Genomic DNA, 15,485 nt, shown 5'->3' on the forward strand with positions numbered 1-15,485 from the left:
TCAACTCCCAGAAGCATTAAAATATTCATAATTATGGCATGAGTTTTTGTGCGCCATTGGACGAAGGATCAGAAGATAGAGGTTCAAATGACCACCATATTTAAGAAGAGTCTATGACAGGGGTAGGGAACGATGGTCCTTTTATGATTTGTGAACTTCTACTCCATGCTGGCTCAGGAATTCTGGGAGCGGAAGTCCACAAGTCATAAAAAAAACCATCGTTCCCCACCTCTGATCCATGACAACTCAATGTCAGAGAAAAATAGCCTGTTGTGTAACTGATCCTTATGGAAAATAATGCTTATGTTGACCACACCTTTATTCTGAACAGCATTGGTGAATAGGGACCTCACGTTTCCAGCTCCCTATTGCACAGCAATGCTGGAAGAGAAACAGGAAAAGGACAGACAGGCTTTGGGTTTTTGATGGTGGAGCCATATTGATTTGTTCTCTAATTTTACCCATAAAGGATCATATTTCAGTTCCTTTGAAGAAACATCCGTTTCAAAATGGCAGTCGGCTTATCGGAATTTACAGCCTTGCCGTCTCCAGAGTGAAGCTTTTCACACCCAGCTTAAAATAACTAGTCACCTGGAGTGAATCCTCTTCCTCAAAATAGCAGCAGTGACGAGACTGTGCACATATTTAAGTTGCAGCCCACACCTCCTGTCAATATTAACAGATCCTATGCTAATATTTGAGGCCACGAGTAGCCTGAACTCATATTCATCTGTTGTTGAACCAGTCCTGACTCTAATTCCAGAAGCAACGTGTGGGGCAATTTAACAAAAGAAAACAAGGAGCTTTGTATTCTGGAACAGCGGCCAATTTCCTTCATGGCCAGTTTGCCAACCTTCTCCAAGCTGATCCATTTCATGAAGGCCTGGACCAGTAGTTCCCAAACTTTTTTTTTTTGGTTAGGAGACCCTTTAGAAGACATTTCTCCCCCTACGGAACCCTAACTCTATCCCTGGTTTTTATTAAGCCTTATTATTTAGAACCCATAACTTCTTTCATCTACTCCTATTGCCTGAGCGCTTTGCATAATGTAATAGGTTTGAAAAGGAAGAGAAAACATTTTAAGTATAACCTTTATTTTGGTACAAGATAGTTGGCCCTGCATGGTTTTATTTTAAAATCTGTTTTAAATTTGATTTTTTGAGATTTTTTCGCAGAACCCTTAGTTGGATTCTTAGAATCCAACTGGAGACATGTGAAAACCCGCAGCATCCATAGACATCTGTGGCTTATAAGGCTGCGGTGGCATAGTGGTTAGAGTGCAGTACTGCAGGCTACTTCTGCTGATCACCGGCTGCCAGCAGTTTGGCAGATCGAATCTCACCAGGCTCAAGGTTGACTCAGCCTTCCATCCTTCCGAGGTCGGTAAAGTGAGGACCCAGATTGTTGAGGGCAATAGGTGGGCTATGTAAACCGCTTAAAGAGATCTGTAAAAGCACTGTGAAGCAGTATATAAGTCTAAGTGCTATTGCTATACCTTCTAACACAAAAATAATCTGAAGTAACTTCTGAAGGCTGCATAGTTAGGGATAGCACTTTTCTTGCAGAATATGGCAGGTAGTTTCTGCTCTTCCACATCTATTTGCAGTCATGAATATTGGAGAAAATACAGATACTCCTCGACTTACAAGAGTTCATTCAGCGACAGTTTGAAATTGCAACAGAACTGAAAACAGTGAGTTATGACCATTTTTTCATGCTTTATGACCATTGAAGTATCCCCACCCACGGTCACATGATCAAAATTTGGATGCTTGGCAATTGGTTGATATTAATGACGGTTGCAGGGTCCCGGGGTCATGTGATCTCCTTTTGCGACCTTCTGACAAGCAAAGTCAACAGGGGGAAGCCCAATTCACTTAACCACTGTGGTCAGGACTTAACAACTGCAGTGATTCACTTAACTGCGGCAAGAAACTTCATGAAATGGGGCAAAATTCCCTTAACAAATGTCTCACTTAGCAACAGAAAATTTTGGGCTCAATTGTGGTCGTAAGTCGAGGACTGGCTGTATATGACAGTAGAACTCATCTAACATATCTGGGGTGCGTTAGTTGGAGAGGTCTATTCTTGGGCAAAGGTGACTAAGTGAGGGCTTAGCCTTATGTTTCGACAACAATTTTATTTCGCCTCCAAACTCCAAAAGGGAGGGTTAGCCAGATTAATGGAGACAATGGCAGGAAAGCACTATTGCTTGCGTTACATTTGCCAAATTGCTTCAAACCCAGCATCTCAAGGGTATCTTTATCTATTCCCGTGATGGCGAACCTATGGCACTGTTGCCAGATGCTCTTCTGGTTTCCCAGCTGGTGTTCGCGGGCTCTGGAGTGCTGGAAAAGGGCCTGAAAAAGGGTCAAAAACAGCCAAAAAAACCAGGCCATTTTCCAGGCCTTTGGGGGCCGTTTTCAGGCCGTTTTTCTGGGTCATTTTTTTGGGGCTGTTTTCAGATCTTTTGGGGGGCCGTTTTGGGGGGCAGTTCGACTAGCTCCAAGTGGGAAGAAAGACATTGGAAACACTGAAAAGGCCTGTCCAAAAATTGCCTGAAAAAGGGCTGAAAAACAGCCAAAAATGCCCCCAAAACAGGCATGTGTGCACCGGCAAACTAGTCTCTGGGTTTCTGGTACTCTGGCGTGCATGAAGACCAGCTGGCTGCCATGCATTCACGTGCCGGAAACCCCAAAGACCAGCTGGCCGGTGTATGTGCGCACGCATGCATATGCCTGCAAACACATTATGGCAGTGTTTCTCAACCTTGGCAACTTGAAGATGTCCGGACTTCAACTCCCAGAATTCCCAGGCCAGCGAAGCATTCTGGGAGTTGAAGTCCGGACATCTTCAAGTTGCCAAGGTTGAGAAACACTGCATTATGGTTTGGGCACTCTGTGCCGAAAAGATTCGCCAACACTGATCTAGGGCCTTGTTTAAAAAGGAAGCCACTCTTTCCACACAGCCTCCCCAGCATTACAACTTTCAGCACTTTGCTCCAAAGGTTCTGCATTACCCACTTGACTTTTTAAAAAGCGGAGTCTTCTCACTTCTATAGATTCTACAGATTCAGTTGATTTGAATTAACCAATCTACTTCTAGTTGGATTGGCAAACAAACAAAAAAATAGTTTTCAAATAATGGATCTAAGCCAGCTGACTGAATTCAAGAGAGCAATCAACAATAGGTTTATTTCCAGCTAACTCTCACGATAGCCCCAACAAACAAGCTTAAGAGTATTTACTTCTGCTGGGTGTAGTTAAGAGTTGCGTAGAACAGTGTTTTTCAACCACTGTGCCGTGGCACACTAGTGTGCCGTGACATAGTGTAAGGTGTGCCGTGGGAGAATTACTTTATATATAGTCAATATAGGCACAGAGTTAAAAAAATTTAACATTTTCTAATGGTGGTGTGCCTCATGATTTTTTTCATGAAAAAAGTGTGCCTTTGCACAAAAAAGGTTGAAAAACACTGGCGTAGAATATAATAACCTGTAAATGACCCTCTCAATCTTATGAGAACTTCAAACAAGAAACAAGGGCTGCTGTTTTAGGTGACAACGTGTTGAATAAACAAGCTTGCAGGCTGGTCACTGCTGGGATTTGGAATAAGGAATAAGGTAATAAGGAAAAGATTTACGAAGATTACCTTCCTAATATAAAAAGAATTCTATTCCTATCATGGTCTTCTCTAAATTAGTTTAAGGTTGCTGAAATGAAGACGACTCAGGCAGGAAACCCCAAAGGAAATTTTGTTTGGATGAAAGGACTGACGTTCAAATTCTGGCACTCTTGACTGGATCCCATGAAACTCTCTCCTTTCTTTGATTGCCCTACAGCAGGGATCGGCAACCTTAAACACTCAAAGAGCCACAAAGGTCCTAACCGGAAGCCCCCCGTTCAATTCTGGAGCCGACCGGAAGTCTGGTTCCCCCACCAAAGAGTCTTCTCCTAGTGCGGCATCCTTTTTCCTCTACCTGTCCTAACAGCAAGCTCTATCAATTGTGGAGCTGACCGGCGACAGGGAGATGCATTAGAGGGATGAATGAGCCACATGCGGCTCCAGAGTCATGGGTTGCTGACCCCTGCCCTTGAGCTGAAAGAACTCACGTGCCCAGCACCTCCCGAAATTCATAGATTTCCCGGATGTCTTCTGCTGTTTTTTTCCAGCTGAGCTCATCGTCTTCCAGAGGCATGGTTCTTCTTTAGGCTAAGAGCTTGGGTTGTTCAATTCCCGGCTGGCTCGAAGCAGAGGAAACAGGCGGATTGTAGTAAATTCAAGGTACAGCTAGCTGAGTACAGGCAGATGGCATTAGAACAAAGGCATCGGAAGGCTTCACCCTGAAATTAAGCAGAAGAAAGGAATGGGTGGCAACACGAGGCTGATGAATAAACTGCATATTCAGCTCAGTTCTCCGCATACATATGGAGAATTGCATTTGATGAAGTTTGCTATGGCTCCTGAAAGCTTCTACCTTTTAACAGAATTTGGAAAAGGTGTTCCCAGATAATCTGTTTTTTTTTTTACTGTAGCTATCATAAACTAACATGGCTCTCTTCCTTCACTGTGAAGCAAGAATTTCCTCTTCCCTTCAGTCAGTGGTGGGATTCAAAATCGTTACTACCAGTTCTGTGGGCGTGGTTTTGTGGGCGTGTGTGGCTTTGTGAGCATGGCAGGAGAAGGATACTGCAAAATCCCCATTCCCTCCCCACCCCACTAACCTGCTTTCCAGCTCCGTTCTCCTGTTCAGGGCAACAAAAGAAGATCAGCTGAGAGAGAGCAGGGGCGGGGCCAGCCTAATTTGCCGGTTCTCCAGACTACTCAAAATTTCCGCTACCGGTTCTCCAGAACCTGTCGAAACTGGCTGAATGCCACCTCTGCCTTCAGTGAACAGGTTTCAGAGCTACATCAGCCTTTGTGGTAATTGTCTTGGCTGAGAAGGGTAGGCTCAAAATCAGCACAGCACATAACCTCGGTTTATCATTTGCCCCATGGCTGAACTTTCCTCATCTGGAAAGTCCCTCTGAAAGGTTGTAGCCCCAAAGGCCCATCTTACACTTCCACAGCAAAGGCTTCCTCGTGACCTTTCAGAGGTTAAGAGGAACTGTAGCTCCTGGGCCTTCATCCCATCCTTCCTTTCCCCAATTCCTCTTTATCTCTGCACCCTTCAGCATATTGCTCTGACTTTATCCTGTTTGGTAACATTACAGCTGTCTCCATGGAAACAGCTGTAGTGCCTGCAAACACTGAAAATACAGCACCTTCCTGTGCTTTCCACATGGTCTCTTGGGGTCAGTTCTGCTCATATTTTCACACTCGCACACATATGCACACATACACACACACACACACACACACACACACACACACACACACACACACACACACACACACACACACTGTTTAAGGACGAGGTGCCATGTTGCCATAAGAAGCCCAGCTAGCATTTCCACAACTATTGGCTAGCTTCTAGCAAAGGCTACCTTAAGGCTATCTTAAGAGTGGGACAGTTTGGTCACCAGAGTTATGCTTTTTTGCATTGTCTGAACTTTTGCCTGTGGCTGGGGGGAAAAAAACAAGGGTATCATTTAAATGTTTTAAACACATTATGCTGTTCACCAGCATTTTAAAAAGTAATGACACAATCGTCATGCCCTTCTCACTCAACCAAGGTCTGACACGTGAGTGCAATTAAAGTTCCTCTTGGCTCAAATTCCCACAGTGCAAGTTAGCGAGGTTGCATTTTGGCAAAAGACAAACACACACACACACATACCCGCAAGCAGGTAATCAAATAACATTCGTTCAGACTAAAGGAATCAGGATGTCCAGCCTCCTGAAAGAAGATTCCTTCCCAAGCTCGGTACAGATCAACCAATGTGATTTTTAAGGTCTGAGACAGAGGTGGTATTCAGCAGGTTCTGACCAGTTCTGGAGAATTGGTAGTGGAAATTTTGACTAGTTCGGAGAACCGGTAAATACCACCTCTGACCGGCCCCAACCCAAATCTATTCTCTGCCTCCTGAATCCCAGCTGATCAGGAGGAAATGGAGATTTTGCAGTAACCTTTCCCTGGAGTGGTTTGGGAATGGGGCTTTTGCACTAACCTTCCCCTGGAGTTGGGAGGGAATGGGGATTTTGCACTAACCTTCCCCCTAAAGGGAGTGGGGAGGGAATGGGGATTTTGCACTAACCATCCCCTGAAGGGAGTGGGGAGGGAATGGGGATTTTGCACTAACCATCCCCTGAAGGGAGTGGGGTGGGAATGGGGATTTTGCACTAACCATTCCCTGAAGGGAGTGGGGAGGGAATGGGGATTTTGCACTAACCATCCCCTGGAGGGAATAGGGATTTTGCAGTATCCTTCCCCTGCCACGCCTACCAAGCCATGCCCACCAAGCCACGCCCACAAAACCGGTAGTAAATTTTTTTGAATCCCACCACTAGTCTGAGAATGTTCCACCATCTAAAAATAATATTTCTCTGCAGAAAACAAATGTTTTGAGGAAAATGAATCTTCCTCAGTCCCCCTTTTCCAAGTGATGCTAGCTAACAATCCCCACGAAGATCTTGAGGAAAAAGGAAACGAGAGGGACATTTATGCATGCATTTTAAAATGGGTCATTTTCCCAACGTGGCTGAACCTGATGATGCTTTTTATGAATGGAAAGTTCATAGGAACATAAGCTTGTTAGAGGGTACCGAATAAAAATGCTGCACCGAAATGATCGCCTATTGTGTGAACAAAAAGAACTGGAGTTGTTAACCCCCTAGTAAAATCTTAGTCATCAGTTATCTCTAACTTCCCATTTCTTTACCGAGAGACAGTCTCCCTCAAAACCTCTCTAACACACACATCAGCATCCACAGTCCAAAGCACTAGCTTGTAACACAAGCCAATTTTTAAAGACTGCATACAATAGAAAGCTATTCTCTGTTCCACACTGCTGGTGTTTCACCTGAACGTGAATATTTATTTTGCAGTCATGGTAAAAAACCTCAAACTTGTTCCCCCATCCAGAAGAGAGAAACCTTGCAAGAACCAATAGAGCATATTCAATCTAGACATGTAGTTGTGAATGTGCCATTCAAAAAGGGAAATAAAAAAGAATGTAATAAAGCAGATTTAAAAGAGCTCCCCAGCAGCATTTTCCAAGACAAAAGCACGATAGTGTCTAAGACTCCAGAGTCAACATTATATAATTTGAGACCTCTGCGGCGGAGCTCTCTGGATGTGAATCTCAGATTCTTGATAAGCACCTAATTTTTAATGAAATCCACTTGGATTTGAGCATGTATTGAAGAATTAGGTTTCAGGCATCTCCATGTTATTTTTCAGAGCTGTGTGATACTTCCAGGGTGTGCTTCCACCCCACCTCACACCCCCCCCCCCATTAAATGAAGGCTAATGATTTGAATAGAGGATTTGATCTGTGAGAGGGATGTTTATCTCGGTCTCTTCCTCGCTTGTTCACTAGCTCTCCTTATCTTGGTTTATTCTATACTCTGGCTCCATTCTATCTCAAAAGAATTGGAGAGAAATAGAGGCAAAAAGAACTTGGGGATGACCATTTTCCACCTGGCGTCTATTCTCACTTCAGCAGCTAATATATCCTAAGATACTGTATTGATTTTAAAAAAAAACACACACAGTGAAGGATGGAGCAGGGGTGTGCCCAGAATGAGACAGAATGGAGCCTCCAACTCAGGAAGGCAGGGAGATCTGACAAGGCATTACACGTTACACTGGGGTGCACCCCAGTGGTGAAATTCAAATGTTTTTACTACCAGTAAAATTTTTTTACTGTGGGCATGGCTTGGTGGGTGTGGCAGGGGAAGGATACTTCAAGATTTCCATTCCCTCTGCCACTCCAGGGGAAGATACTGCAAAACCTCCATTCCCTCCCCACTATGGGGCTGAGGTGGTTTTTACCAGTTCTCTGAACTACTCAACATTTCCGCTACCGGAACTGGTCAGAACCGTCTGAATTTCACCCCTGAGGCACCCTGCCCTGTTCCTCCGTACTAGCTTTCTTCTTTCCTCAAATGGACTGAGGCAGTAGTCCACAATCTTTTGGACACCAGGGACCTGCTCCATGAAGAAGGGTTTTTCCACGGATTGGAGGGGACGTGATTTTGCATGCTGCTTTCATTCCACAGATGAGCCTTTGCTTATTTGCGCAGCCTGGTTTTTGGCATTCTGCAGCCTGGTACTGGTCCACGGATCTGGTGTTGGGGACCCCTGCACTAGAGGATGCTATCCTGCCACCAACATGGAAACAAGTTTGTACTGTCGGTTTCCATCTCTGAAATGGGCCTATCTGTCATCCATCTGAAGAAAAAAATCTAGTTGGTCACTGGATTGGTCCCGAATCCACGTTATTCATTTATATTTTGTTTTTATATCTCACATTTTCTCTAGAGGCTCAACACACCTGGGGACTCTCTCTCGATTTTATCTTCACCAAAAATGCTATACCGGTCAGTGGTGGGATTCAAAATTGTTTACTACCGGTCCTGTGGGCGTGGCTTGGTGGGTGTGGCAGGGGAGGGCAAATACAAAATCCCCATTCCCTCCCCACTCCACCAACCTGCTTTTCAGCTCCGTTCTCCTATGCAGGGCAACAAAAGAAGAGCCAGCCAATCAGCTGGGACTCAGGAGGCAGCGAATAGTTCAGGGGCGGGGCCAGCCAGAGGTAGTACTTGCCAGTTCTCTGAACTATTCAAAATTCCTGCTACCGTTTCACCAGAACTGGTCAGAAGATTTAGTTTGGAGATTCCCCCCCCCCCTTTCATTACCAAGCGAGGCGTTTAGGGGATGTCAGTGTCAGCGTTCTTCTGTTTATAAGGACTTCGTGATGGCCCAGGTGTGGACTGTCAAGTGATCTCCCAACCCTAACCCATCATCACAAGACCTGACCCACCCCCAAGGTCTTATAAACATCAGAAAACTGACATCTCCTAAACCCATGATGGCAAACCAATGGCATGTGTGCCACAGGTGGCACGCAGAGCCCTCTCTGCAAGCACACCAGCTGTCACCTCAGCCCAGATCCACAGGGCATGCCCAGGCACCTCCCGCCGGCCAGCTGGTCTTCCAGTCTCTGCCGCACATGCGCGGGGGGTGGGGCACATGCGGGGAGGTTGGAATGCATGGGGGATGTTCACATTGCATTTTGGGGGCTCACACAGCACCCCCATGCCACATTTTGCTTCCAGGTTGGTGTAGGAGGCCTTTGACACCCAAAACAGGGTGTGGGGGGCACATGTACCCCCCAGTGCCCCATTTTGGGTCTGGAAAGCCTTCTGCACCAACCTGGAAGCCAAAAATGGGTGAGTGGCATGGGGGTTCATGCACGGGGGAGAATGCAGGGGGGTGGGGCATGTGCACAGGGGGGTGTCTCATGCACAGGGGGTGGGGGGCATGGGGGCGGCGTGTGCATTGCACTATGGGTGCAGGCGCGCATGCTTTCGGCACGTGACAACAAAAATATTAGCCATCACTGTTCTAAATCTTCACCCTCATCCTACAGCCGAGCTACAGATATTCACCACCGTTGCATTCGTAACAATATTTCTGAACTACAGCTTGCAAATTGCTCATCATTGACTCTAGATGAGTGGGGCTTTGGGGAGCTATAGTTCATCAGTATCTGGCCTACCCCCCCCAAATGGTCTTTATTTCTTCCATCCGGTTTTCAGTAGCTACCAACGAGGATCCAGCAGAAAAATTAGCAGGATACTGTAAACAAAGTTATGGGCTGCTGGTCCGAGACATTCACATATTCCCAAAAGGCCCAGAGGCCTTTAATCATCCTTAGTAATGCAGTAAGGGTAGTTCTACTGGATTTCTTCCTTTATGTTCAGGATAGCAGCCCTATATGGCTCTCCAGATATTGCTTATTTTGCATATACCCAAATGGCATTTAATTACAGCAACATAGCAAGAGTTGTTCTACTGGCTTCCCCTTCCCCCTTTTGTTCAGATTAGGCTGCAATATATGGCTCTCCAGATACAGATAGTCCTCGACTTACAACCGCAATTGAAAGCCCAACATTTCTGTCGCTAAGCGAGACCGTTCTTAAGCAGAATTTGACCCATTTTATGACCTTGCTTGCCACAGTTGTTAAGTGAATCACTGCGGTTGTTAAGTTAGTAACACAGTGGCTAAGTGAATCTGGCTTCCCCATTGACTTGGCTTGTCAGAAGGCCGCGGAAGCGGATCACATCACCCCGGGACAGTGCAACCGTCATAAATATGAGCCGGTTGCCAAGCATCCTGAATTGTAACCTCATGACAATAGGAATGCAATGGTTGTAAGTCAGTGGTGGGATTCACTTACCTTCCCTACCAGTTTGCAAATGTGAGCGCGCGGACGTGCTCGCTTTGCTCGCACCCGCGGCGTGTGTGCATGCACATCGTCTTCTGCGCATGCACAATGCTCGGGGCGTTACGTCGGGGTGGGTGGGTGGAGCCTCCCTCAGCCGCCGCTACCAGTTCACCCAAGCCGGAGAGAACCGGCTGAATACCACATCTGTTGTAAAATGATCATACGTCACATAAGTCACATTTTTCAGTGCCGTTGTAATGTCTAATGGTCTCTCCTAAACGAATGGTCCTAAGTTGAGGATTACCTGTACTGTTAATTTTACGCCATCCACGGCTGGCTAGAGCCAGTGGGGAGAGTGACTGAAATGGAGAGGGCCATGGCTAATGGTGATCGCAGGGAATACACTCCAGCAATATCTGGATAGTTGCACCTTCTTGTCTTCTGCAGTTCCATACGCACTGCATGCCCGTATCTTTGCTTTCATATAGCCGTGGCGTAGTACAGTGGTTAGAGTGCAGTACTGCAGGATAACTCACTGCTCACTGCCAGAAATTTCGATCCTGACTGGCAAAAGGCTGTGTCAGCCTTCCTGGATACGTGGCTTAGTTTAGAAGAACATCTTATAGCCGTGACCGGGGTGGGGGGGGTGTTACCAGGTCCGCCTGGTACGCCAGTTGCGCCCCTTCCTGGATCGGGATGCCCTGTGCACAGTCACTAATGCCCTTGTCCTTTCTCGCCTGGACTACTGTAATGCTCTCTACATGGGGCTGCCCTTGAAGAGCACCCGGAGGCTCCAGCTGGTCCAGAATGTGGCCGGGCGGGTTGTCATGGGGGTACCTAGGTGCTCCCATGTTACACCCCTTTTAGGCGGCCTGCACTGGTTGCCGGTTGTTTTCTGGGTGCGATTAAATTCCGGGTGTGTTAAAGCGCTCCATGGCTTAGGCCCAGGGTACTTATGAGACGGTCTACTGCCACCGGTAGCCTCCCACTGTCCAGTGTGATCCCACAGAGTTGGCCTCCTCAAGGTGCCGTCGGCCAGGCAGTGTCGGCTGGCAACCCCCAGGGGGAGAGCCTTCTCTGTGGGAGCGCCTTCCCTTTGGAATGAACTGCCCCTGGAGCTTCGCATAATCCCCGACCCCTGGTCCTTCCGACACGCCCTAAAAAGTTGCCTTTTTCAGCAAGCAGGCCTGGCCTGAATAGAATAAAATAAATTATTAATTTTAAATTGTTAATTTTAATTTAATCCTAAATTTAATCTTAAATTGTCAATTGAAGGTTATTGGATTTCCTATTTAATCTTTTTTAACTTTTGTCATATGTGTTTTTATGTTGTACGCCGCCCTGAGTCCCTTGGGAGAAGGACGGCATATAAGTCCAATAAAACCAAACCAAACCAAACCATCCATCCGAGGTTGGTAAAAGGAGGACCCAGATTGTTGGGGGCAATATGTAAACCACATACAAAGGGTTGTAAAGCACAATGAAGTGGTATAGAAGTCTAAGCAGGGACGTGCAGTCAGGGGAGGCGGGGCCTCACCAGTGTCATGAGGAAAAGAAAATAATAATTAAAAGGAAAAAGACTAAGGTAGTTGCTGCCAGACTCCAGAGTCACAGTGGATGACTCTGAGTCTCCTTAGTGCTAACTGCAGGGGGAGGCGAGAGAACTATGGGCCTCCTTTGCATAAGGAATTTTTCGCCTTTTAACCCTTGCTCAGAGTTAAGCAAGGGTTAAAAGGCGAAAAATTCCTTATGCAAAGGAGGCACATTGTTCTCTGCCTCCTGATCTGGGAGCAGCAAATCGTGCCTAAGTCACTTTTTTATTTAATTTTTTACATTTTCATCATGGCGGGCAGACAAGGACGAGGCAGCAGAGCGCAGCAGGGACGTTCTCCCCACTGTGTCCGACAGGCCAGGCATCTCACGTTTATGTCCGCCATAAACGCAAGACACCTGGCCTGTTGGATATAGCGGTGGGGTCAGAGGAGGCGGGGGGCGAGGCAGCAGAGCATGGCAGCAGCAGGGACGTTCTCACCGCTGTGTCCAACAGGCCAGGTGTCTCGCATTTATGTCTGCCATAAACATGAGACGCCTGGCCTGTTGGACACAGCGGTGGGTTTGGAGGAGGCAGGGGGGCAAGGCAGCGGAGCACGGCAGCGGCGGGGACATTCTCCGCCGCTGCCATGTCCGACAGGCCAGGCGTCTCGCGTTTATGTCTGCCATAAATGCGAGACGCCTGGCCTATTGGACACAGCGGTGGGGACGTTGCTTCTTGCTGCTGCCGCGCTCTTGCCTCACCAACCATAATCCTCACCGCACGTCACTGAGTCTAAGTGCTATTGCTGTTGCAGGGAACAGTTGTTTGGAAAGGTAAGGGTGAGAAGGACAGAATGGGTTAAACAGGCCGCTGGATGTGTGGAGCAGAATCAGCAATGTGTACTGTATATATGCCAGGAAGGAAGGAATCTTCCTTCCTCAAAAGAGATCTAGGGAGATTACCAGCTGCCAAGAGCCTAGCCTGAACTCTGTATGTTGTTACAGAGATAGCCATGTGTCAATAGCCTCTACTTACTGTTTGCCTGATCAGAGAACATTTAATCTAGGCCTCAGGCAAAATCATGCCGCCATAGTATCCTTTGAAAAGAAAGCCAAAGATGCCGAAGATTGAATTATACTTTTTAACATGGAACTACAATTTTGGCTTCTGCTTCGTTACAGCAGTAAGTTAAAAGTGGACCCTCACCGATTATGATCGTCTTCTTCTGACAGTAAACCATGGACTCAAGCCAGGGGTGAAATTCATTTTTTTTACTACTGGTTCTGTGGGCGTGGCGCGGTGGGCTTGGCAGGGGAAGGATGCTGCAAAATCCCCATTCCCTCCCCACTCCTGGGTGAAGGATATTGCATTCCCTCCCCACTCTGGGGCCAGCCAGAGGTGGTATTTGCCGGTTCTCCGAACTACTCAAAATTTTTGCTACCGGTTCTCCAGAACCTGTCAGAACCTGCTAAATTTCACCCCTGACTCGGACTGCTTAATAAAGGGGGCCCGCAAAATAATCCCACCCTCCTCAAAGGGCCAAAATGAAGACATTTTAAAAGCATTTTAAATTAGTGGGAAGGGTGCCCGTTTATTGTTGATACTCAGAACAAATTGTTTAATGCCAAGAGTAACCTTGTGTGCACCGGGCAGCCGTAGGTGGTTCTTAGGACTGTTATCGAAAACAAAACAATCTAGAAATTTAGCTATCCCTTTATTATGGCCATCTTATCAGATTTCCTGGTATTTTATGAGCCCAGAAACTATCCACCTGACACCAGATATGACTCGAAGAAGAAGAAGACTGTGAGATAAGATGGTATAAGTAGGCGTGGCAACAGCAGAAGGAGATAGTGGCAAACACGATCACACTCATTAACAGGCAGGCAGCCCATGCCACACTGAGTCAGCTACTACAGACCAAGCTCAGAGCGAATTATGCAAGCCCTTGCCATCTACAGACACAACTTCCTGCTTAGGTGGTTGCGACATGCTCTACTACACCGAGCTTCCTTTGAAAACCCCTCAAAAGCTTGTCAAGAACGCAGTGGCATAGGTAACGATGGGTACACCAGTGGTAGGTTTCTACTGGTTCGGACTGGTTCAGCCTAACCGATAGTAGTTTGGCGGCTTGGGTCCAGTGACCCAGGCCTGCCACACCCCCAAATCAGTTCTCCGGGTGACGCCATAGGTGGCGCCATTTTGTTTTTTGGTTCTGCGCATGCACAGAACTACTTTAATTGTACTGCGCATGCACCCGTGCATGAAGCACATGTGCACGGCGTGCACACGAAGCACACGCACACGGCATGCACACAAGCGAATCGGCAATAGTGCCAGCCAGAACCCACCCTTAGGGTACACCACCATATGTTCCATGCAATGCCACAAGAGAACAAATCTTTGGTGGCTCCCAGGAGGTGGATTACCATGTGCAAAGCTCTTCACGGCACGTGGCCAAGTTGTTGGAGGAGGAGCCACCTATCTCTATTCATCTCCGACCATCCCACAAGATCTGAAAGGGGTTGATATGCTCCGGCGACCTTCTACAAAAGAGTGACATATGAGGGGAACCTAGAACAGGGTGATTTCATTGAGGGCCACATCAGGGTTGTGTTTAACCTCGGGGGGGGGGGCATGGCCAGCTTGACGTCACTTGTATCAGGGGGGGCTTTGGTGACCTGAGCACTCTGAAAACGGGCTCCCGAGCTCTGTTTTTGGCTGCAACAGCTTCCTGCAACTCTCTGCCAGCTATAATGAAGCTCGGGAGGGGCGCACATGGCCCTCCTGAGCTCCGTTTTCACCAGCAGAGGCACTGTGGGCTGATCCTTTGCTGTTTCCAGGGCGACACCGCGGGCCAGATCTAAGCACCCCGCGGGCTGGCTCCATCCCCCGGGCCTTGAGTTTGACACCCCAGATCTAGAAGAAATATGGCTTCTCTGTCTCTGTGGAACAGTATACAGATAGTCCTTGACTTACAACCACCATGGAGCCCAACATTTCTGTTGCTGATTGAGACAGTTGTCAAGGGAGTTGGGCCTCATTTTACGATCAGAAGGTCACCCGCATGGCACTGCAACCCTCATAAACACGAGTCCATTACCAAGCCTCTTCATTTTGATCATGTGGCCATGGGGAGGCTGCAAAGGCCATAAGCGTGGGAAAGGGTCACTTTTTTCAATGTCGTTGTAACTTTGAATGGTCACTAAACAAATTGTTTGTAAGTCGAAGACTATCTGTACTCCCTCTCCCCTCCGCCTTGATATCCTAACGACTCAACTCTGCTGCTTTTTCAGAGTGAGTATTAAGAACTGGCTCTTAACCCAGGCATTGGGCCAGGGTGTTATGTGACACCATTCTACAAAAGGTTAAGGGGACGATTGTCCTTAGGCTTGTTATATTGTTTTCTTTCTTTCTTTTTGTGGTCTGGATATTTTCTGGGCTTGGCTTTTTTTTTTAAACCCGATACTAGCTGCCCAGAGTCACACCTGCAAGTCGGGCAGCACCATTCATTGATGCCAATCGATCTCTACTGTGTCGGATTTTCCTCGTTACGCCGAGACTTGGCACTTCTGGGGGACTTGCAGCCCAGCCTACATTCCTGCGTGCCCCCCCC

The 15,485-nt window shown here is 47.2% G+C and overlaps 1 protein-coding gene across 1 annotated transcript in view; it reads right to left on the reverse strand.

Moving 5' to 3' along the window:
- CAMK1 (calcium/calmodulin dependent protein kinase I) overlaps positions 1-15,485 on the reverse strand; it is a 56,735-nt gene that overhangs the window by 36,548 nt on the left and 4,702 nt on the right. Inside the window, exon 2 of the mRNA XM_087708685.1 lies at positions 4,113-4,343. Within this exon, the coding sequence (XP_087564811.1) occupies positions 4,113-4,198 (86 nt within the window). The 5' untranslated portion in view covers positions 4,199-4,343. The remainder of the gene's footprint in view (positions 1-4,112; positions 4,344-15,485) is intronic.

The sequence above is a fragment of the Thamnophis sirtalis genome, unplaced genomic scaffold (genome assembly GCF_051295495.1).
Source record: "Thamnophis sirtalis isolate CommonGarterSnake01/CBP01778 unplaced genomic scaffold, rThaSir2_p1.2 scaffold_3, whole genome shotgun sequence".
Taxonomy (NCBI): Eukaryota; Metazoa; Chordata; class Lepidosauria; order Squamata; family Natricidae; genus Thamnophis; species Thamnophis sirtalis.